The sequence below is a fragment of the Mustelus asterias genome, unplaced genomic scaffold (assembly GCF_964213995.1).
Source record: "Mustelus asterias unplaced genomic scaffold, sMusAst1.hap1.1 HAP1_SCAFFOLD_35, whole genome shotgun sequence".
Classification (NCBI taxonomy): Eukaryota; Metazoa; Chordata; class Chondrichthyes; order Carcharhiniformes; family Triakidae; genus Mustelus; species Mustelus asterias.
Window position 1 is genome coordinate 4,193,333 of NW_027590117.1, and position 22,360 is coordinate 4,215,692.

The window sequence follows — 22,360 nt, forward strand, 5'->3', positions numbered from 1 at the left end:
GTTTGCTGTTGAAAAGGTTTCACTCGAACTGAGAACTCCATTTTCCACTGAAACCCGTTTTACTGCTGCACTGATCGCGCTCTCACACGCGATAGCTGACATGTTCTCGACTTTTCCACTGAAATCTTGAATTTAGCGAACCATTTGCCTTGAAATCTCACTTTGGGGCTCAGCAGGGGGATTAAGGGAATCTTTGATTGGAAAATTGTTTTATTTTACACAAGAGAGACTCGGTGATCTCATGATCAGAACAGACATACAAACACAGTTGGATTAGTCTGACTCCCCCGTCCCTTTCATACACTCTCTCTTACACAATATTCACACCTCCACATTCACAGGACAAAACTTTCACCAACTGTAAGGTCCCAGGACGGAATTTCTCCTCCTTTTAGCCTTTGCTCCGTATCCCGGGGGCGTCGTTATAGTTTTTCGCCTCAGTAACTGTTAAACACTCTGAAGCCCGCTCCCCGCAGATTGTCTTTGAATTCATTCATGGAATGTGAGTGTCGCTGTCTGGGTCAGCATTAGTTGCCCATCCCTAATTGCCCTTGGGTAGGTGGTGAACCGCTGCAGTCCATGGGGTGTACGGCCACATCTGTAAACCAGATTCCGCGGCAACAGACAGTTATATCTGTTTTTTCAGTTATTATAGCGGTTGCAAACATCATTGTGTTTCTTTAGGGTGAAGATACAAATTAACTGCTCTCGGAGTCTCTCAATTTTCCTGTTTTATTTGTTTTTCCTGCACTGACAGGTAACAGTAAATCACAACCTCAACAACCAGTGACAGCCTGTTAAATATTCATCCCCCACTCGCTGATAATGGAGTTTCTGACAGTGGCAGACATGTTCTGACCATCCTCCGATTGGGCCCGAAGGTGACCAGATCCACTGTCAGAGCTGGACTTTCAGACTGAGGGGGTGGCAGAGCCAGGTGAGTGATGATGGTGACTGTGCGAACATTTGACCAAGGGTCAGTTCCTGGCCATCACAGTGGTAATTCATTTAATTATCTATCGCAGGTCAGAACAGTAGGTGGGCACTCCTAAAATAAAATTGACTAAAAATTCTCATCATCGCTGTGTTTCTAATGGAAAATCCACATTCAATTTGCTTTCAGCTGAAATGTTGTTTAAATGAAATTAAAGACCTCAAAACTAATCAATGAGTTCTCAGTCAGAAACAATAGTAAAAAGAAAGGTGGCCTAAACTGTCCAGAACTATGAGACAAGCCAAGTTCAGTTTACAAACTGTGCTATGGACACATCTGGTATCTGATGAAATCAGCAACTCAGGAAGTTCAGTAATTATAACGAATGAAAATAACGGTTGTTTAAGCAGAGTGAGCGATGGTGGTATAGGGGTGAGCATAACTGCCTTCCAAGCAGATGACCCAGCTTTGATTCCTGGCCAATGCATTGGTCATTTATTTTGAACCTTATCCACGGCCTCTTGTGTTTTAAACTGAGTGGACAAAAACAGGGCGAACGAAACATTTGACAGGAATGAAATAAAATGCAGATACCTTTTTCATTTTTTGTTCGGACATAATTCTTTTTTAATGAAAAATATTGGAAGAGAAAATCAAGTCTCTGACCGAATAAATGAATTTTCAGCCAGACACAAAGACTCAAAGTAAAAGTAGAGGAACAAATTTCAGCTCCCACACTGTGTGTTGAGCAATCCTGGTGCCTGATGAAGTTAATGTGAACTTTACTGAGGTGGTTACATTATTCTGACAAATAAGATCTGCCAAAAGATAAAATACTGGAAAATCTCAGCAGGTCTGACAGCATCTGTAAAGAAAGAAAAGAGCTGACGTTTCGAGTCCAGATGACTCTTTATCAAAGCTTTGACAACGGGTCGTCTGGACTCGAAACGTCAGCTCTTTTCTCTCCTTACAGATGCTGCCAAACTTGCTGAGATTTTCCAGCATTTTCTCTTTTGGTTTCAGATTCCAGCATCCGCAGTGATTTGCTTTAATTTGTTCAGTAAGCAGCTGCTGTTGCCCCGTGGTTAAGGCGTTGGATTTGAAACCCGATGGGGTTTTTCCGTGCAGATTCGAGCCCCGCTGCCAACGAGTGTGATTGGAAATGTATGCTTTCGACAGCCACAGAGTTGCAAATCCTATTTTTTTGGAAAGAATTATTTGGATCTCCAGCATGCTTTCAGCTACATAACAAGAAGGTGAGCTTGGAAAGGACACCTAAGTGTCCTCAGTCTGGCAAGGACAAGATAGGCCGAATGGATTCCTTCTTTGCTGTTACATTTCTCTGGTTCTTTCTAAGGTCAGTAAGAAGTTTAACAACACCAGGTTAAAGTCCAACAGGTTTATTTGGTAGCAAAAGCCACACAAGCTTTCGGAGCTCTTAGCCCCTTCTTCAGGTGAGTGGGAATTCTGTTCACAAACAGAGCTTATAAAGACACAGACTCAAATTACATGAATAATGGTTGGAATGCGAATACTTACAACTAATCAAGTCTTTAAGAAACGAAACAATGTGAGTGGAGAGAGCATCAAGACAGGCTAAAAAGATGTGTATTGTCTCTAGACAAGACAGCCAGTGAAACTCTGCAGGTCCACGCAACTGTGGGAGTTACAAATAGTGTGACATGAACCCAATATCCCGGTTGAGGCCGTCGCGCGCGCTTCCCCTCCGACGCGCGCGCGCTTCCCCTCCGACGCGCGCGCGCTTCCCCTCCGGCGCGCGCGCTTCCCCTCCGGCGCGCGCGCTTCCCCTCCGGCGCGCGCGCGCTTCTCCTCCGGCGCGCGTGCGCTTCCCCTTCGGCGCGCGCGCTTCCCCTCCGGCGCGCGCGCGCTTCCCCTCCGGCGCGCGCGCGCTTCCCCTCCGGCGCGCGCGCGCTTCCCCTCCGGCGCGCGCGCGCTTCCCCTCCGGCGCGCGCGCGCTTCCCCTCCGGCGCGCGCGCTTCCCCTCCGGCGCGCGCGCTTCCCCTCCGGCGCGCGCGCGCGCGCGCTCCCCCCCTCTCAGATCTTCTGGCACACACATCCTTTCTATTACATGAATCCTCTTTCCGGCACACACCTTCCCTCTGGCACACATCCTGTCTGCACACACACCTTCACTGGTACATACTTCCACTCTGGCAATCACGTACTTTCTGGCACACAGATCCTCTCTTGCGCACATACATTCTTCTGTTGATTCCTTCACAGTCTCCATCACTTTCTCTCACACTCTCTCACTCCATAACTCATTCAGTCACTCTCTCGATCACATCCTCCATCTCACACCCATTCACACACTTTCAAACTCTCTCACTCACTCTTTCACACTTTCCCTCACACCTTCATAACCTCTCTCACAGATTATCTCTCTCTCTCAAACTTACTTTCTCATGTTCATTCTCTCACACCGTTTTTCATACTATGTTTCTCACCACTTCTAATTCACACCCACACATTCTGCTCACTCGCTCTCGCTCGCACACTCTCTCTCATTAAGGTAATAAGGATCCACTTGTCCCGTAAAATGCTCTTGCCTTGCCGCTATTACCCAATTATAGATTCTGACGGCCTCTGTTTATTGCTCGTGTTCCTTAACTGCAGCAGTTCTCCTGTTTGTGCAAAGTTGACCTTTTTCCCATCATGCTCTGCATTTCGCTGTTAGTTCCCCTTTGAGCATTAGCGAATTGGAGCACAATTGAGCCTCATCAAACCTCACTCTTGTCATGCAGCTTTAATAGAAACGCATTCCAAGCATTTCATTTAATGAGACAAACAAGAACAGCAATTCAATTATTGCTTCATTTTACACTTCTCGTACCAATTCAAACAAACAGTTGCAACTCATTAAATCTTCACTCTACTTGAACTAACTGAACATCAACTTTCAATTGAACTTTAACACTTAAACTGCACTTTAACTGAACATCAACTTTAACTATTTAACTGAAAATAGATACTACCCAGTTGAGGAGAGCATTGGCCATTAAATATCCTCGATGTAGAATCTATTTTCCCCTTCTCTGAAGCATCCTTCAGGGTACAAGTCTACTTGCGATGGTCGGTCTCTTTGAGTTATCGCTGCCAAACAAAGGACTCACGTGGCTTTTTATCCACAATTCTTCACTCGCCTCCGGAAGATTATCTGTCATCCAGCTAATTGTGTAACCAGAAACCGATCGCATGGCTCGAACATCCACTGAAATTACTTTTGAAAGACGCCTTTACGCTTAGTTCATTTTATATATCCCATACATTACAGCTATATAAATCAGAGACGCAGTGTTTCTGTTAATGGAAACAACTTCCCTTATCTGGGCCAATACAGGAATTTCAGAACACAGCTCCCAGACCACAGTCTCTTTCCGACCGGTACCTGGTTTTAATCTACATGTTGAATAAAAATCCCAGCATGCTTCTCTCCCAGCGAGAATACCCTTTTTCCAGTCACTGTTGCCATTATTCTTGTTAAGTCATTGTTGTAGCCGTTCTTTCTCCGTCCACACCCTGTTTAAGCAGATACTCAAATCCATGTCATGTTACATTCGAAGTATATCGATCAGTCGTTCGGGCTTTCTTCTGTACAATTACGTTTCTAACTTATTTTCCATTTCATCTCTCCGGAATTCAAATGATCAAAGTATGCATTTGTTACTTTACCGTCGAAACGACAACAATAATTGCAACATGGAAAGTAATTCTTATCCAGAGTTGTATGTGTACTTTCGCACCCCAATTCCAAAATTCCTCTCACCAGTTGGTTCCGTTTGTTGCTGCAATCACTTGCCTGGTTTCCCCTCTTTCTTGAATGACTTGGGCAATCGTTTGGTGAATTGTATTTGTTTCTTGATCCATTGCCAGTCTTTTTGTAAAATTACAATGTTAGTTTCACACTTATCAACGTAATTGCCCAAAGTACTGTTTGATTCTTCAGTGACATTATGAATGTTTTCTTCCAGTTTATCTCTGTCGACCAGCTTGAGGTGGCCTCAGCGTGATGGGATCTGGGCTTTAAAGCAAAGGATGGTGTTAGCAATGGGAAAAACTCTCACAGCCATATTCCTATTCTTTCAATTAGGTGGTAATACAATATTCCCCGTTTCCCTTATAAGGAACTTGGACACTGTCAATATCGAGGCTTCGGATTTCCATTGTACAATTCAGATGTTTGTCTGTTTTAAATCCACACAAGGCTTTTACGCTGGGATATACAAGATCATAGATCATAGAATCCTACAGTGCAGAAGGAGGCCATTCGGCCCATCGAGTCTGCACCGACCTCAATCCCACCCAGGTCCTCTCCCCATTTCCCCATGCACTTACACTAGTTACGCTCCCTGACACTAATTGGCAATTTAGCAAGGCCAATCCACTTCACCCGCATATTTGGACTGTAAAAGGAAACTGGAGCACCCAGAGGAAACTCACGCAGACACAGGGAGAATGTGCAAACTCCACGCACACAGTGACCCAAGCCGGGAATCGAACCCGGATCCCTGGTGCTGTGAGGCAGCAGTGCTAACTACTGTGCCACCGTGCTGCCCCTCATAAGATAATGAGACCATAAGAAAAACATACAGACGTAGGTTGTTCAGCTCCATGGGCCTGACCCTTGATTCCCTTGCTGATCAAAAATATGGTTCTCAGCCTTAAAAATACGCAATAATTCTTCCGCCACAGCTCTCTTTGGAAAAGAGTTCCAAAGACTCTCAGCCCTATGGAAGAAGAGTCTTTAATTAGCGTCCCTTTATTCAAAGTCTATGCATTCTGGGCCTAGAGTCTCCCATGACTGGAAACATTCCCTCAGCATTTAGCCTGACAAGAACCTTAAGAATCCTGTCTGTCTCAATGAAATGAGTTCTCATTCTTCTAAATTCCAATGAGTAGAGTCCCAACCTGCTTAACGTTTCTTCATAAGACAATTCCTCCATGAGTTCTGTGAAATGCCGTGAATGAAATCATATATTCCTTAAATAAGGGGACCAAAAATGTTCACAGTACTCCAGATGTGGTCTCACCAACACTTGCAACACGACTTCCCTACTCGTACTCCAACACCATTGAAATAACGGCTAACATTCCAGTAGATTTCCTGATTACCTGCTGCACCTATGTGCCAGATGTCTGTGCTTCGTGCTCAAGTACCACCAAGGTACTTTGTCTTGTGACTTACTGCAGTTTTTCTCCATTGAAATAATACGCTTTTCTTTTGTTCTCCCTTCCAAAATGAACGACTTGTATGGGATAGAGTGAAAGTTGGCCGATTGGATAGGTAACCGGCTATCTGATCAAAGACAGAGGGTGGTGGTGGATGGAAAATTTTCGGACTGGAGGCAGGTTGCTAGCGGAGTGCCACAGGGATCAGTGCTTCGTCCTCTGCTATTTGTGATTTTTATTAATGACTTAGAGGAAGGGACTGAAGGGTGGATAAGTAAATTTGCTGATGACACCAAGATTGGTGGAGTCGTGGATGAGGTGGAGGGCTGTTGTAGGCTGCAAAGAGACATAGATAGGATGCAAAGCTGGGCTGAAACATGGCAAATGGAGTTCAACCCTGATAAATGTGAGGTGATTCATTTTGGTAGGACTAATTTAAATGTGGATTAGAGGGTCAAAGGTAGGGTTCTGAAGACTGTGGAGGAACAGAGAGATCTTGGGGTCCATATCCACAGATCTCTAAAGGTTGCCTCTCAAGTGGATAGAGCTGTGAAGAAGGCCTATAATGTGTTAGCTTTTATGAACAGGGCTTTGGAGTTTAAGAGCCATGGGGTTATGCTGCAACTGTACAGGACCTTGGTGAGACTACATTTGGAATATTGTGTGCAGTTCTGGTCACCTCACTATAAGAAGGATGTGGAAACGCTGGAAAGAGTGCAAAGGAGATTTACCAGGATGCTGCCTGGTCTGGAGGGTAGGTCTCATGAGGAAAGGTTGACAGAGCTCGGGCTGTTCTCTCTGGAGCGGAGGAGGTTGAGGGGAGACTTAATAGAGGTTTATAAAATGATGAAGGAGATAGATAGAGTGAACGTTCAAAGACTATTTCCTCGGGTGGATGGAGCTATTACAAGGGGGCATAACTATAGTGTTAATGGTGGGAGATATAGGAAGGATGTCCGAGGTAGGTTCTTTACACAGAGAGTGGTTGGGGTGTGGAATGGACTGCCTGCAGTGATAGTGGAGTCAGGCACATTAGGAACATTTAAGCGGTTATTGGATAGGCACATGGAGCACACCAGGATGATAGGGAGTGGGATAGCTTGATCTTGATTTCAGGTAAAGCTCGGTACAACATCGTGGGCCGAAGGGCCTGTTCTGTGCTGTACTGTTCTCTGTTCTGACTTCACATTTTCTCAAATTATGCTCCATTTGCCAACTTTTTGCCCACTTACTTAGCTTACAATAAAATATTTATAGGTTATTTGAATCCATCTTGCAACTTGCCTTTCCACCTATTTTTGTATTGTCTGTAAATTTGGCTACAAAACATTAATTTCCTTCATCCAAGTCATTATTGTATATTGTAAAGATTTGCAGTCCCGCACTGATCCCTGTGTAACCCCACTGTTTATAGGTCACCAACCTGAAAGGGAACGCTTTATGCCACTCGCGGTTTCCTGCCCATTAGCCAGTCCTCGATCCATGCCAATACACTGCCTCAAACATCATGGGCTCATATCTAATATCTTGAACTTTTTTGACGTACCTTGTAAAACGCCTTCTGGAAGTCCTAATACATCACATCTACTGCCTCCCCTTTCTCCACTCTGGTTGAGAGTTCCTCGAAAAAGTCTAATAAATTAGTCAGACATATTTCCCTTTCATGAAGCCATGGTGATGCTGTTTAATTAGATTATAATTTTACAAATCTGCTGCTATTGCTTCCATCATAATTGATTCCAATCTTTTTCCACAATAGATGTTAGGCTATTCGGCCGATAGTTACCTGCTTTTTGCCTCCATCCCTTTTTGAATAGGGGTGGCACATTGGCATATGGGGAAGGAGCAGGCAATTATCTTGTCTCTTTGATAGAATTCAGCTAATGTGGTACCCACCAGCTTTCCCTTCTACTGTCCTTAACTATTTTTCCTTTAGTTCGTGAATAGCGTGATTGGCGCAAACTCTGTATTTTATTCTTTTAAGGTTTTGAATTCCATTCCATAACTGCAGACAATTAAATGATGGAAAAATCTTATCATCTGTTGCAACTTCATTGTCATTCCCAATATTTAACTTTATCTTCCTATCTGCAGATCACCTCGTTCCTCTACACATAACAGCCCTAAAGTGTTATTGTAAAATTACTTTACAGTCATTAATTTCTGACATATTAGCATTTAATTAAGTATAAATTCAGCAACATATTTTTCATGCCTCTGTATACGTTAGCTGAGTTTACATTAACATTACTCCTCATGCATAACATACAAAAAACTTCATATTACCTTTAGAAATTGAGGCCAAGATTCAAATTGACCAGAAGCTGAGAATATGTTTAACTCATCACTTTTCAAACAACAAAAAGGTCTTGAAACTCAAAAAAAACATATAGACTAAATCATATTACTCCTTGTTTCTTAATAACAATTTTAAAAAATGCTTATTATCCTCTTAAACAGTATGTAACTTCTTAAATACGAGTTGCTAATATTCATACAATCAATTTATTTAAACAGTTAAATATACAGGCATGGCAGGTTTAAGAGAAGGGTTAAATTATCAGTTGCCGCAGTGCCTGAGTTGAAATGGAAGTTAAGTGAATTTAATCACAAATACTTTAATTCAAAGGGAAACAAATTAGTTTAAATGTGTTCACCTTTTCTACAAAAAGACAAAGCCTTTACATCCCCAATTATCATTATGTTGTGATAAACAATCTTGAAGTCTTGAAGCTGGTCGACTTCCTGATTGTCTTGTGCTTCATGAGCTATATATTTGAAGAAAACACAAAATATACATTTGGCTTGGAGCCAAGTTAGTTAATTCAGTCCAGATATATCTGTCTATTTGAGAAAAACTGAAAGCTAAAATCTGCTCTAAATAAAAAATCGCAATCCGTATATGAGATGTGCAATAAATTTAAACAGAGAATTGTTAAGTTTTTGCTAGTTGGAAATGAAAAAAGAACAAAAGTTTTCAAAAGTAGTTACATCATCACTGCCCGTTTTAAAAAAAAATACAAATAAGTTATCAGCAACTGTGCCCAGGATTAAGGAATTTCAAAGTTTTGCCTGGTATTAAATTTCATTTTTCATTCTGCTCATGACCCACATTTGATTATAAACTGTTTATTGAAACTTTTATTACAAAATCGTAATTAAGGGAAACAAAACATTAAAGCTACCAAGACAGCAAAGAAAGATCCATACCAGTGTTTTATTAGACACACAGACTCATCGAGCATGGATGCTTCGCATTCACATATCCTCTGCACAGCATTAAAGTTTGCTTTCATTCATTGTTAACGATTTATCACTGAAAATAGAATATTAAAATAAAATAAGGGAATAGGTTCAGACAGAAGTCATCATTCTTCTTTCTACAAAAACTGCAATTATCCTCCAAGCTAAACGTAAATTCTGAAGAAATTATAAACAATGCCTTTCTGGTTTAATAGTCAATCTCTCTAAGCCATAGATAGTCTTTGAAGTTAAACCAAAGTGTAAATAATTATATTTATTGTCCCATCATCACCACTCTCCCGCCAAAACAAAGCAGGTGCTTCAAAAACTCCTGTATCATTTTATCACAATTATCCTCTCCTGACTCAACCTATTTCACCATATAACTGCATGCATTTACCAAGAAACTTGAAACCAGCTAATGGAACCAAATCACAGAGGGTTAACCAGCACAATTCAATGCCGCAGACAGGAGGCACAGATTCGCTGGCAAGAAAAATCACACGGACCTGTCACACAACACAGAAACTTACTCAAACACAAGTTTCCTTATCAAAGCATATTGTGTTTTAAATGTGCATTCAGAATGCTGTGATTCAAAGCATTTTCCCAGATTGTTAGTTTGCTTAGCCATACAGGCGTGATCTGTTTTATCTATGACTTGAGCCTCCCACCAATTTACAGCACAGCAGTGGATCGGTATGAACCCACCCTTGCATTTGCCTCTTGCCAATTTGTTTACAACATTTCCAGGTGATGTGTAGGGACATAGTTCCTTCCTCTCCCAGTTCTGTAACATCGCGCAATCACTTGCTCACTTATTTGTTTTGGTGCAAATGGCCCCTTGGGTTTATTTGCGGTCTATGTGAGGGTCGTGATTATGGGTGCAAGTGGACCTGATGGTTTCACGAAATGCACACCATATCTCCGTCCCTGTCGCTGTCTTCATCCAGATCTATGTTCCCAAATGTGTAAAACAACCCACCATAGGCGACAGTAGCAAATTCAATAATTCAATTTATCACTGATTCCATCCACCCCATGGTTCTTAAAACTGCACATCACACCATTTGAGCTGAGAATAGAGACGTCAATTTATCACTCTCTATGTCAGTCTCTATCTCCTTCTGACGCGTTGTGTTGTTAGACAATTTTTGATTGTGTTCTGTGTTTCAATTCACAGTTGCCTCGAATTTACTATATTTCTGCACTATCTCCCCAAATTCTTGTTAGCTGCATCCCTCTCTATCACAGCTCTCGTTCTCATTATCGTCCTTCTCACAGTGTGTATGAAAGTGACTCACCCGTGACATTTGCATATCATTATATTGTTCAACTTCTAAGGCCACATGTCAGTTTCAAGTTTTGCTTCACTAAACTTCTGTTTTAACCTTGCATTTTCCAGCTGCTCCCTCTATGCTGCCTCACAGGCGAGGGACACGGGTTCTTTTCCTCGTTTGGGTTACTGTCTATGTGGAGTTTGCACGTTTTCCCTGCGCCTGCATGGTTTTCCTCCGGGTGCTCCGTTTCTCTCCCACAGCCCGAAAGACGTGCTGTTCGGTTCCTTGACTTCAAGAAGGCAGCTCATCGCCACTATCGCAAAGGCAATCGGCGACGGGAAATATATGCTACCCTAGCCAGTGACATCTGGATCCAGTAAATGATTTAAAAAAACCTCTCCAACGGACCCTCTCGCACAAACTCTCTTGCACAATTTCTGTCACAGTACACACTCTCTCTCTCTCTCTCTCTCACACACACACGCTGTCCCACATACACAGTTATACGCATGTTCTCACATACACATTGTCATACTCACTCTCACTCACTTGCGCACACACTCTCACACTCTATCCCTCACAGAGACTCACACACATGCACTCATACACACATTCTCAGACTCATCGTCGCTCAGTCACACACAGATTCTCTGTCACATAATCTCTCGCATGGTCTTCCTCTCACATATTTCTCACATACTCTCACAATCTCTTTCTTATGTACACCCACAACACCCTCATTCTTCCTCTCACACGCACTCTCTTCCATACACGCTGTGTGTTTCTCAAACACACATCGATAACTCTGTTTTGCTCTCACATTTTCTCTCTTTATCTTGCATACATCGACATCCTCACTCTCACCTACTCAGACTCACAATATTATCCTCTCGCCTTTTCTCACTCACTATCTCCCTCTTCATCGCTTCCTCTGTCATTCTCCCTAACACAGTCTCACAACCTTTATCCCTCAACCTTTCCTCTGTTATTATCGCATTCTGTTTAACACCCACAGTCTCAGGGAAGTTTTCACTCATGTTCCCTCCCACACGCTCTCTGTCAGTTGTTCTCCTTCTCTGTCACTCTCTCATAATCTCACACACACTCTCTCGCACACACTCTGCTTCTGTCTTTCTCCATCTCTATCTCTCTCTCTCTCTGTGCACTCACTCACACATATCTATGCACACACAAACACCCCACTCACGTGCGGTAATTGTTCCTCACGATTCTCGCCCTTTCTCTGCCCTGACCTGAATCCTGCTATTTGCTGTCGTGATACGAGCTCTGTAAGGTTCAAATTAAAATAGAAAAGTGGAGTTTTCAACACTTTGTTGCTTGTCCAATCACAGCCTCCTTTCTCCCCATATTTTCTTTATTTGTGGTCTAATTCTGTTGCAGGACAAATGACATAAAAAGGGAAAATTGCGGAAAAACTCTGCAGATCTGCAGAGGCAGAAAGGGAAATCGGTGTTTGGATCAGATTTGACTTCTGCAGAGCTGAGCTGTCCAGCCATATTTATTCGGCTGAATGCAAAGAGTTCAGTGGCTGAATTTGGCCCATGGACCATTAGTTGTAAAAGCCAGTTGTACAAAAATCTATCTTGGAACTGAACTATTGCCTGCAATATTTTATGGATTGGTCAATTTTACTGGGATGTTTGTAAAATGCCAATAGAACTAACTTTCTCTCCGTTCTTATTGAAGATCTCCAACAGAAACACAAGGAGACACTCCGGGTACAAACTGAAACACTGAGAGTGAACACTATCCTCATAAAGGAGAAGGTTACGATTTTCCAGCTGGTTGGTCGATACGCTGAGCTAACGGTTATTTCTACTGTTCAAGATCGGACACTTGTCGAACATGAACTGCTGGCAAGAGGCCGAGACCATGAAGAATGGAGAGAGAAAGATCTCCGGAAAGAACTGGAAAAAATCCGAACTGATCAATTGTTCCAGAGCAGCTTTTCCCAGAGAAAATTCAAATCTGGGAGCTCAGCAGCAGTGAGCGGAGTGCCGGGAATTGGAAAAACAACAATGGTACAAAAGATTGTTTATGACTGGGCCACTGGGAAAATATACCCACACTTTCAATTTGTTTTCAGTTTTAAATTCCGGGATTTGAACACTATTAACTGTAGAATAAACCTGAAGAATCTGATATTGGATCAGTATCCCTACTTTGGGAATATTCTGGGAGAGCTCTGGAAGAACCCAGAGGGATTGCTGTTTATATTCGATGGTTTGGGTGAATTCAAGGACAGTATTGATTTTGCCGACAATTGGAGAAATACAGAACCTCAGTCCATGTGCACAGATCCTGAATGCTGGTGTGAAGTGTCTGACATTGTGTACAGTTTAATACAGCGCAAGCTGCTCCCAGGATGTTCAGTGTTAGTGACCAGCCGCCCCACTGCATTACGTTTATTGGAAAAGGCTGACGTCAGTGTCCGGCTGAAATCCTGGGATTTGTTGGTGATGAATGGAAGAAATATTTCAACAAGTTTTTTGGAGATCAGACGGTGGCAGCAGCTGTTTTCAAACACGTGGAGGAGAACGAGATCCTGTACACCATGTGTTACAACCCTTCCGACTCCTGGATTCTCGGTCTGTCACTGGGTCCCTTCTTTACACAAAGAGACAGGAAACAGCAGCAAGTTCCCAAGACCATCACCCAACTATATTCCTACTATATTTACAACATTCTGAAAAACCATGGCCGAGAGACTGAAAACCCCTGTGATGTGTTACTGAAGCTTGGTGGGATGGCCTACACAGGAATCTCCAAGAAGAAGATTGTGTTTAGGAATAGAGATTTGATTGAGTACAATCTACATCCTTCCCAGTTCCTGTCTGGATTCCTGATGGAACTTTTGGAGAGAGATGATTCTGCCCAGAGTGTGGTTTACACATTCCCACACCTCACCATCCAAGAGTTTGTAGCTGCACTCACACAGTTCCTGACTCCAGATCCCGGGGAGATCGGGAAACTCCTCAGTGAAGCCCACAGCAAGGAAGATGGGCGATTTGAGATATTTCTCCGTTTTGTTGCTGGTCTCTCCTGCCCACAGTCAGCTCGGCCCCTGGAGGAGTTTCTGGGTCCATTTCTTCATCAAACAACCTGCCGAGTGATTGACTGGGTGAAGGAGAAGGTTGAAGGGCAGATTGGAGACACAGAGACTAAAACTGGGAAGAGGAAGCTCCTGAACACATTCCACTACCTGTTTGAGTCTCAGAACAAAGCACTGGCTCGGAACACAGTGGGATCGGTGGAAACACTTTCATTTCGTGAATTGCGACTGACCCTGACTGACTGTGTGGTCCTGTCTCATGTCATTGGACTCTGTGATACAATAAAACACCTCGATCTACAGCAATGCTACATTCAGTGTGAAGGGCTCCAGCGGCTGGGACCCGTTCTGCACAAATGTCAGGAGTTGAGGTAACTGTTTGGTCTCATAGCGGATATTTTCATTGTTGAGAAGCCATTTCCTTTGTTCTAATAAAACAGAGGCATGTTCATTCGAGGACGTCAAGAGAGAAACAATGTCCAATGGTCACAGAGAAAGTGTGGGAGAATGGCACAAAGTAATAGTGCTCATTTGAGAGCAGGTGCAGATATGATGGGCCGATTGGCCTCCTTCTGAACCTGTAATAAATCTAGATTCTCTGATAAAACTACATCGTTTCAAGAAGGCAGATTCTCGTGGAATAGGCGTGGATAATAAATGTTGGCATAACCAGCGATGCCCACATTCCTTGAATGAATAAAAACATTATTGGGATGAATTTCAAATAGTTAGAGCTGTAAAGGCCACCCTCCAAAATGTGAAAAAGGATCTTTCCCTCTCCCAACAGAAGCCATCTGATTCTGTGTGATGCTATACAGAAATTAGTTTCTCTTGTTCGGTACAGCTTACAGTTTGTGTTTAATTATGATCAGGATTATTTTACTGCGCTCTACCTCATATGTATTACAGTCGGTGTGTGTTATATTGGGACAATGTCCCTTTATAAGTCACGTGATCACTGGTGACATCATCAGTTCGGGTTGCTTTCTGAATGCCTGCATTGCGCTGCCTCTACTGGCAGCCTCTGTGAACTCAGTCTTGCTTCTTGGATTAACTGGTTGTCACTGAAACTCAGTGCTTCTATCATTCATTGTGGGCCTCTGAATAGAAGCAACCATTTTTTTAAACCACCATAACTCTTACAACGTCGTAAACCTTAAATTAAAATGCAGGGACAGTTTAAATTAAAACCAAAAACCATCAGGCAGGCAGCTTTGTTTAACATGAAGTGAAATTAAAGTTTTGGCCCTTTCTGAGCTCACAAGCACAGAAACACAAATTAAACTTAAACTCATGAATTACTGTGTAATGCCCACAAACACAAATTATTACATAACAGTGAAGCCCAAGATGCTGTATTCTTTATTAATTGCTACCTACACTTGCCCTGCCAACGGCAATGATCGATGCACATATGTGTTCAGTCCCTCTGCTCCTGCAATCCGTTAACAATTCTACCGATTATTTTATATTCCTTCCTCGTGTGCATGTTTCCTGAAAGTATCACCTCACCTGCCTCTGCATTGAACTTAATCTGCCACCTATCTGTACACTCCACTATAGTCTGTTTTTCAGTCCCAAGCTCTTCTCCTCACAGTTTACAATGCCTCAAACTGTTCTGTGATCAACAAACTTTGAAATTTTCCACGAGACTGCAAACCATAGAAACTCTACAGTGGAGGAAGAAGCCATTCGGCCCATCGAGTCTGCACCGCCCACAATCCCACCCAGGCCCGACCCCCATATCCCTACATATTTTACCCTCTAATCCCTGTAACCTACACATCTCAGGACACTAAGGAGCAATTTTAGCATGGCCAATCAACCTAACCCGCACATCTTTAGACTGGGAGGAAACCGGAGCACCCGGAGGAAACCCACGCAGACACGAGGAGAATGTGCAAACTCCACACAGTGACCCAAGCCGAGAATCGAACCCAGGTCCCTGGAGCTGTGAAGCAGCAGTGCTAACCACTGTGCTACCGTGCTGCCCATTTCTCATTTCCATTGACTTCAGTTTTTCTCTGGCTCCTTTTTGCTACATGTAGCCATATGCTGCCTTGATGTCAAGGGCAGACACTCTCCCCTCTCATCTTGAGTTCAGCTCTGTTGTCCGTGTTTGCATCAAGGCTGTAATGAGGTAGGGGGCTGAGTGTCCCTGAGTAAAAACAAGCTTCAAGTCAGATAGCAAGTCATTGCTAATTAAGTGTCACTTGTTAGTCTCGTTAGCCTTCCATTACTCTACTGATGATCGAGAGTAGGCTGATGGGGTGGTAAATGGACAGATTGGATTTGTTCTCTCCTTTTTGTGTACGGTCAGATCTGGACAATTTCCCACTATTTTGGGTAAACATCAGTATTGTAGCTCTACTGGAACAGCTTGGCGAGGAACAGAACAACTTCTGGAGCAGTAATCTTCAGTACAGTTACTGGAATATTGTCAAGATCTGTGGTCTTTGCCGTTTCTTGACATCATGTGGAGTGAATGGAATGAGCTGTTACCTGTGATTTTGGGGCCCTCTGGATGGTTCAGCCACTGAAGTTAGTCACTAATATTTGAACCATATCTTTTGCACTGATGTGCGAGTCTCCTCCGTCATGAGGATGGGATATTTGTGGAGCCTCCTCCTTCTGTTGTTTCATCATCCACAATCATTCACAACTAAATGTGGCAGGACTGCAGAACTTAAATCTGAGCCGAGGAAACCAGAATTTCCTGAATGAGGAAACCTGCTGCTGGAAAATCTTCAGTTAAACTGTCAGTGATATGAAACAGGGTTTTTGGATAATCCTTTTCCTATGTGAGGATCTACCGGGAAGAGGGAACTCCCGGTAATTCCCGGAGATAGAACACTAGCCATACCTGCAGAAAATGTAGAGCCTGTTTACTGTGGAATGTAGCGGGAGACACCCCTCCCCTATAAACTAGTCAAACAGAAATATTTCAACTTTCTAATGGGAGAATAATCTTTCCTGGTTGTGTCAAATCTAGGGGATGGATCTTAAAGCAACAGTTAGCACAGTTTCACACTTTAACTCGCCCTGAGATAGAATACAGATGATATAATGTCAATAGTTAAGAAGCACAGGGAATCCAGAGGGATCCACTCTCGCAGCTTTATCATTTATCCCTCAGTAAAATGTACAATTCTCATAAAATCCTGGATTTATGTAACAGCAGAAATGATTTGAATTTCCGGAAACGTAGCAGGGTCAGTGAGATTCAGGAGGGTAATTCTTTTGATCAGGAAATGAGACCAGAATGTGGGACATGTTTAAAAATTACTTGCTTGTTCACAGGATGTGGGCATCACCTCCTCTGGGGGCCATTAGCAGTGGGAAATGAATGTTGGTCCAGCCAGCGACACCCATATCCCATGGACAATTAAACAAAATATACATTTTGAGAGGTGTAAAAGTGGTTTCCCCCAGTAGGCAAACCAGTGGGAGTTAATTGTTCAGTTGTTTCAATGCTGATTATTGCCTTTTCCATTCAACAGAAAGGGTTTGATATTATCTGATTTAATATTGTCACATTTATTAGTGCCAAAGCATACCGTACATAGGGAAGGAAAGGAAAGAGTCCAGAATGCAGTGTTACAGTCACAGCTAGGATGTGGAGAAAGATCAAACTGGGTGAGGTATCGTATCGTAACTTGAATCCGTTCACCACTGGTGATAAGTTTCTGACACAAAAATAGATCCAGCTATTTTTCCTGCTGATCCTTAATCTGAATTTAATGTGTTTCTCACTTTCTCCATTTAGTCTGGATCGCAATGAAGTGGGAGATTCAGGAGTGAAACTATTGTCTGCGGCTCTGAGGAATCCAGAGTGTAAAATACGGAAACTGGAGTAAGTATCAGACTGTGAGATTGTGTTAATAATCAGTGGATGTCTGACACTGTAAATTATTATCAGTGTCAGTAATCGTGTCATTAATAACCATTCCACATTATTCCTGTCAGTATTCGTGTTAAACACCACGGATTTACTCTGATTCCTGAAATCTTTCTCTCTCTGATCTCCAGTTTGGAGAGTAACAGCCTCAGATATTCTCACCTCTGCTCTCAGTACAAACCAGTCAGTGATGTGTCTGAACCTGAGTTACAATAAACTGCGAGATTCAGGAGTGAAAGAATTAACTAATCATTTATAATTATTCTCAAAACCATTCATGAGAATAAAAAAGATGGACAAAACAATGAAATGTTTATAGAATTACCAGATATGGCTGGTCATATGTTCAATTTAGTTTAATTTGTCATTCAGATTATAGATGTTTATGTCTGTCGGATTCTCAGTTTGATTAAACATAGAAAACTGCTGTGTATCGGTGAGGCAGATTACAAACTACATTGAATTCTGATGAGTTTTATCCTGAGGGATCCACTCTCAAATTTATGTTAAACGGAGCTTAAGGAGCATCTGAAAAGAGAATGCAGAGATGGAGGTGGGGAGGGTTATGAAGAGAATTCCAGAGCTCGCAGCCCAGCAGTTCAAGGCACAGCTCAGCTGGCAATGGCAATAATCACAGTGCAGAATAATCTGAATGATGTCCCTATTAATAATGGACATTGTTTTTAAGAACACAAATAATGATACTAAATATACCATTGCTATCAGTATTCCTGTTATTAAAAACACTACCCGCTATTAGAAGACACAAAATAAGCTTGGGAGCAAAGTTGTCGACCATGAAATAAAAGAGACAAAGGCAGCCTGGATATGAAGTTATCTGAGTGACAGGAAACAGGCAGGAAAGGTGAACTGTACCTTTTCATTTATAGGAAGCTGACAGTGGCTTTCCCCAGCAACCAGTATTGTGTTTCTACGACTAATTTTCTTTACATGTACTACCAAATGAGACTTGGGTTTATCTAAAGATGAGATGTGAAGCTCCAGCACACGGCCACCAGAACACAGAGCGGACGCAGCATATGATAGACCGAGCTCAATCACACCAAAACCAATGGATCAGATCAGAGATCTGCTGTCTTGCCATATCCAGTCATAAATAGTGTTAGACATGCCACAAAATATTGGACATGCCGGTTACATTAGGCGACAAGGTGGCACAGTGGTTAGCACTGCTGCCTCACAGCGCCAGGGACCAGGGTTCAATTCCGGCCTTGGGTGACTTTATGTGTAGAGTTTGCACGTTCTCCCAGTGTCTGTGTGGGTTTCCTCTGGGTACTCCAATTTTCTCCCACAATCCAAAGATGTGCAGGTTCGGTTGATTGGCTATACTAAGTTGTCCCGAGGTGTCTCAGGGTGTGTAGGTTACGGGGATTAGTGGGCCATATATGTGGAGTTATGGAGATAGGGCCTGGATATGATATTCTTTCAAAGAATTGGTGAAGACTCGATGGGCCAAAGGGCCTCCTTCTACACTGTGGGAATTCTATGATTCTATAAACATGCCACAAGAATTCCATCATTACCGATGAGGGAACCCAGAGCATCAGTGCCATCTCCAGCCAGAAGTGCTGAGTAGAATGATTAATCTCGGCCTCCTCCTGAGGTCCCCAACATTACAGATGACAATTTGATTCACTGCATGTGAGGTAAAGAAATGACTGAAGGCACTGCATACTGCAAACTCTGTCAGCCTGGCAGTACCCCAGCAATGGTACTGAAGAATTGTGCTCCATAACTAACCATTCCCCGAGCCAAGCTGTTCCAGTACAGCTACAACAGTGGATCTACCGGACAATGTGGAATAAAACAGGGCAAATCCAATCTGATGAATTGCTGCTCCATCAGTCTGCTCTTGATCATCAGAAAAGTGTCATCCTTCCAGTGCCTCATGAACATCACTGCAGGAGTTCCTGAGGGTGATGGCCGAAGGCCAACCACCTTCAATTGCTTTATCAATGTCCTGCCTTCCATTATAATGTCAGAAGTGAGGATGCTCACGAATGATTGCACAATGCTCAGTACTGTTCACAATTCCTCAGAGACTGAAGCAGTCCATGTCCATAAACAGCAGACCTGAACAAAACAGAAAATGCTGGAAAGGCTCAGCATGTCTGACAGCTTCTGTGGAGAGAGAACAGCTAACCCTTTGAGTCTAGATGACTCTTCAACAGAGCTAACATCTTAAGGTCTGAAGATCGTTCAGGCTTAACCTGATAAATGTCGTCAAGTAATGTTTCACTACACAAGTGCTAGGCAAGGACCATCTCCAACAGAAGGGAACCTAACCATATTCCCTTTTTAGTTTTCGTTTGAATGGCAGCACCACCGCTGAATCCTCGCCCATCAACATCCTGAGTGGTGGGGGCGCACTGGGACCATTGAACAGACACTGAACTGTAAACACTATGGCTCCAAGGGTAGATCACAATCTGGGAATTCGGAAATGAGGAACTCGCCTCCTGCCTCCCAAATTTTTCCCACCATCTTCAAGGCACAAGTCAGCAGTGTGATGGAATCCGCTCATCTTGCTGGATTGACTGCAGCTTCAAAAACACTGAAGAAGCTCATCCATGGAAAAGAAGCCCACTGGATCAGCTGGCCATTCACCAAATTAAACATTGACTGTCTCTCCCACTGACGCACAGTGGCAGTATTTTGCCACATACAAGGTAGAATGTAGCAGCTCACCAAGGTTCCTGAGCCAGCATCATCCAAACAGGCACTATCCATCACCGAGATGGCCAAGGATATCAGAAGGATGGAACACCAACCAGCTTCAGATTTCTTTCCAAACCACACACCATTCTGACTTGGAATATATTGCTTTTCCATCACTGATACGGGATCATAATCCCGGATGACCCTTCCTAACGGTTTTGTACCAGATGCTCTGCAGAATTTAAGAAGATGGCTCACCACCTCCTTCTCAAGGGCAATTGGGGATGGGCTGCAAGTGTTGGCATTGCCAGTGATACCATCATCCCATGAAAGAATTAATAAAGACAAGCGCTACCCACTGTAGGGATGGGGAATTGTGCCTGTGTGTAACCCAAACGCAGTCACAGAAGAGAGAAAAAACAGCTGCGACAGGACAAATAGTGTGACCATTGCACAGGCCAGAGGAATTCTAAAGATAGATCTGGTGGAACTATTCAATATACTCGGCGAGGGTCTCAAATGTCCTGGTGTTGTGCTGTGTGCGATACAACCTGGATCTAGAGTGGAGAAGCTTTGAAGAAAGTGTGATGCAATACAATGTTGACCAGATGCTTCATGATGAGGAACCCCATGGACCACAGGCCAGGGACATGGGATATGTGTCAGGGAGGATCGAGATTCAGTAATGCAGACATGTTTTCCATGAACCTGAGCTCTCGCAGCCATTCAGTGTAATAAATCTTCACCATCTCCAGCCCTGTGGCTGTTTCTGTGAATGTTTTATAATTTCCCTGGAGCCGTCACTACATGAAACAAAGGTATTGGAATTGTACTGACCCCATTCAGTGCTGTATTTCCTATCTCTCATTCCCGGTGAACTGTTAGATACCCAGTAATATGGTGAAGGATTTTTCTGGTAGTGCTCCATCTCTGAATTTACTGAAAATACATACATAACAAAGTGCCCAGTAACAACAAAGTATAACCCTGTGAAACCCAAGGAAGCAACCCCACCGTGACAACCGCCCCCATCCCCGCACTTTCCGCTGAGCTGCAGGCAGGATCTTTACCTCTCCTCTGAGAATTTCGATGACTGTGGCCTTTGTCCTCGTATTTCCTGAGTCCTGGAAGGATCCGGCCAACCGGATCCTCTGCACAGATGCTGGAGTTGTCTCTGTCACCCTAGCTTCGTGAGGTGCTTGTGTCACAGTCGGAGCAGAAGGGGACCCACTGTCCACACCAGGGGCATCCTGAGAGGAGCTCCCAAATGCTGCAGGCAGACGCTCCTCTATCCATTCAGGGCAAACTGGACCCTCCCTGCTCAGCTGGGGAGCTCCTGACAGTTACTCCAGGCACATTTTCCCACCCCTCACATAACCCGTGTTCCACAGAGCTCATGGAGATGGTGAGAACATGCAGGTTCATGTGTATTTCCTGTGGGTGATAGGCTGGATGTGACTCTCCATGAAGGTCACCAATCTCTCTGTGGAGGGTGCTATTTGTGCTCATACCTGAGACATGGTAACACTGCTGGCCTGGATTGACTCCTGCATCCTTTGTGTGTGGATACACAGAGCCTTTGGAAACTCCACCGGATGTTAAAATACCTTACGCTGCAGCTCCAGTATCTGCTGCCTTGTTAAAGACTCCAGTCACATTTCATCTTCCTGAAGCTGACAATGACCTTTCTTCTCGAGAGTGTGAGTGAACCCAGCTATTCCTGCCTCCATCAGCTGCTCGGGTTTGTGTGTGCTCTCCTGTGCTGCCAGATTGTAACCCCTTTGCTACTCGTGTGAGACAGTATCTGCCTGGTGGAGGTTGTGGGGAATAATGTGACAGAGCACCCTCTGTGAACCCCTCCTCTTCTTCTGAGGTGGACACTTGTCTCCCTCTCGCAGCAGCTGTTGATTTGTGAGAGAATGAAGAATGTTAGAGGGTAATGCACATTCCAACATGTCCTGGAGACTGTTCCTAATCCAGAGCTCCATGTGACCAATGGAAGACACACAAGCACCAGGTTTTGGACTCAGCAGCAGAGTCTCTCCTGTGCCCATCCATTCACT

General features: G+C 43.5%; 1 protein-coding gene across 1 annotated transcript in view; it reads right to left on the bottom strand.

Annotated features, from left to right (window-relative positions):
- LOC144482285 (uncharacterized) overlaps nt 1-22,360 on the bottom strand; it is an 872,976-nt gene that overhangs the window by 122,810 nt on the left and 727,806 nt on the right. Inside the window, exon 3 of the mRNA XM_078201468.1 lies at nt 10,747-10,781. Within this exon, the coding sequence (XP_078057594.1) occupies nt 10,747-10,781 (35 nt within the window). The remainder of the gene's footprint in view (nt 1-10,746; nt 10,782-22,360) is intronic.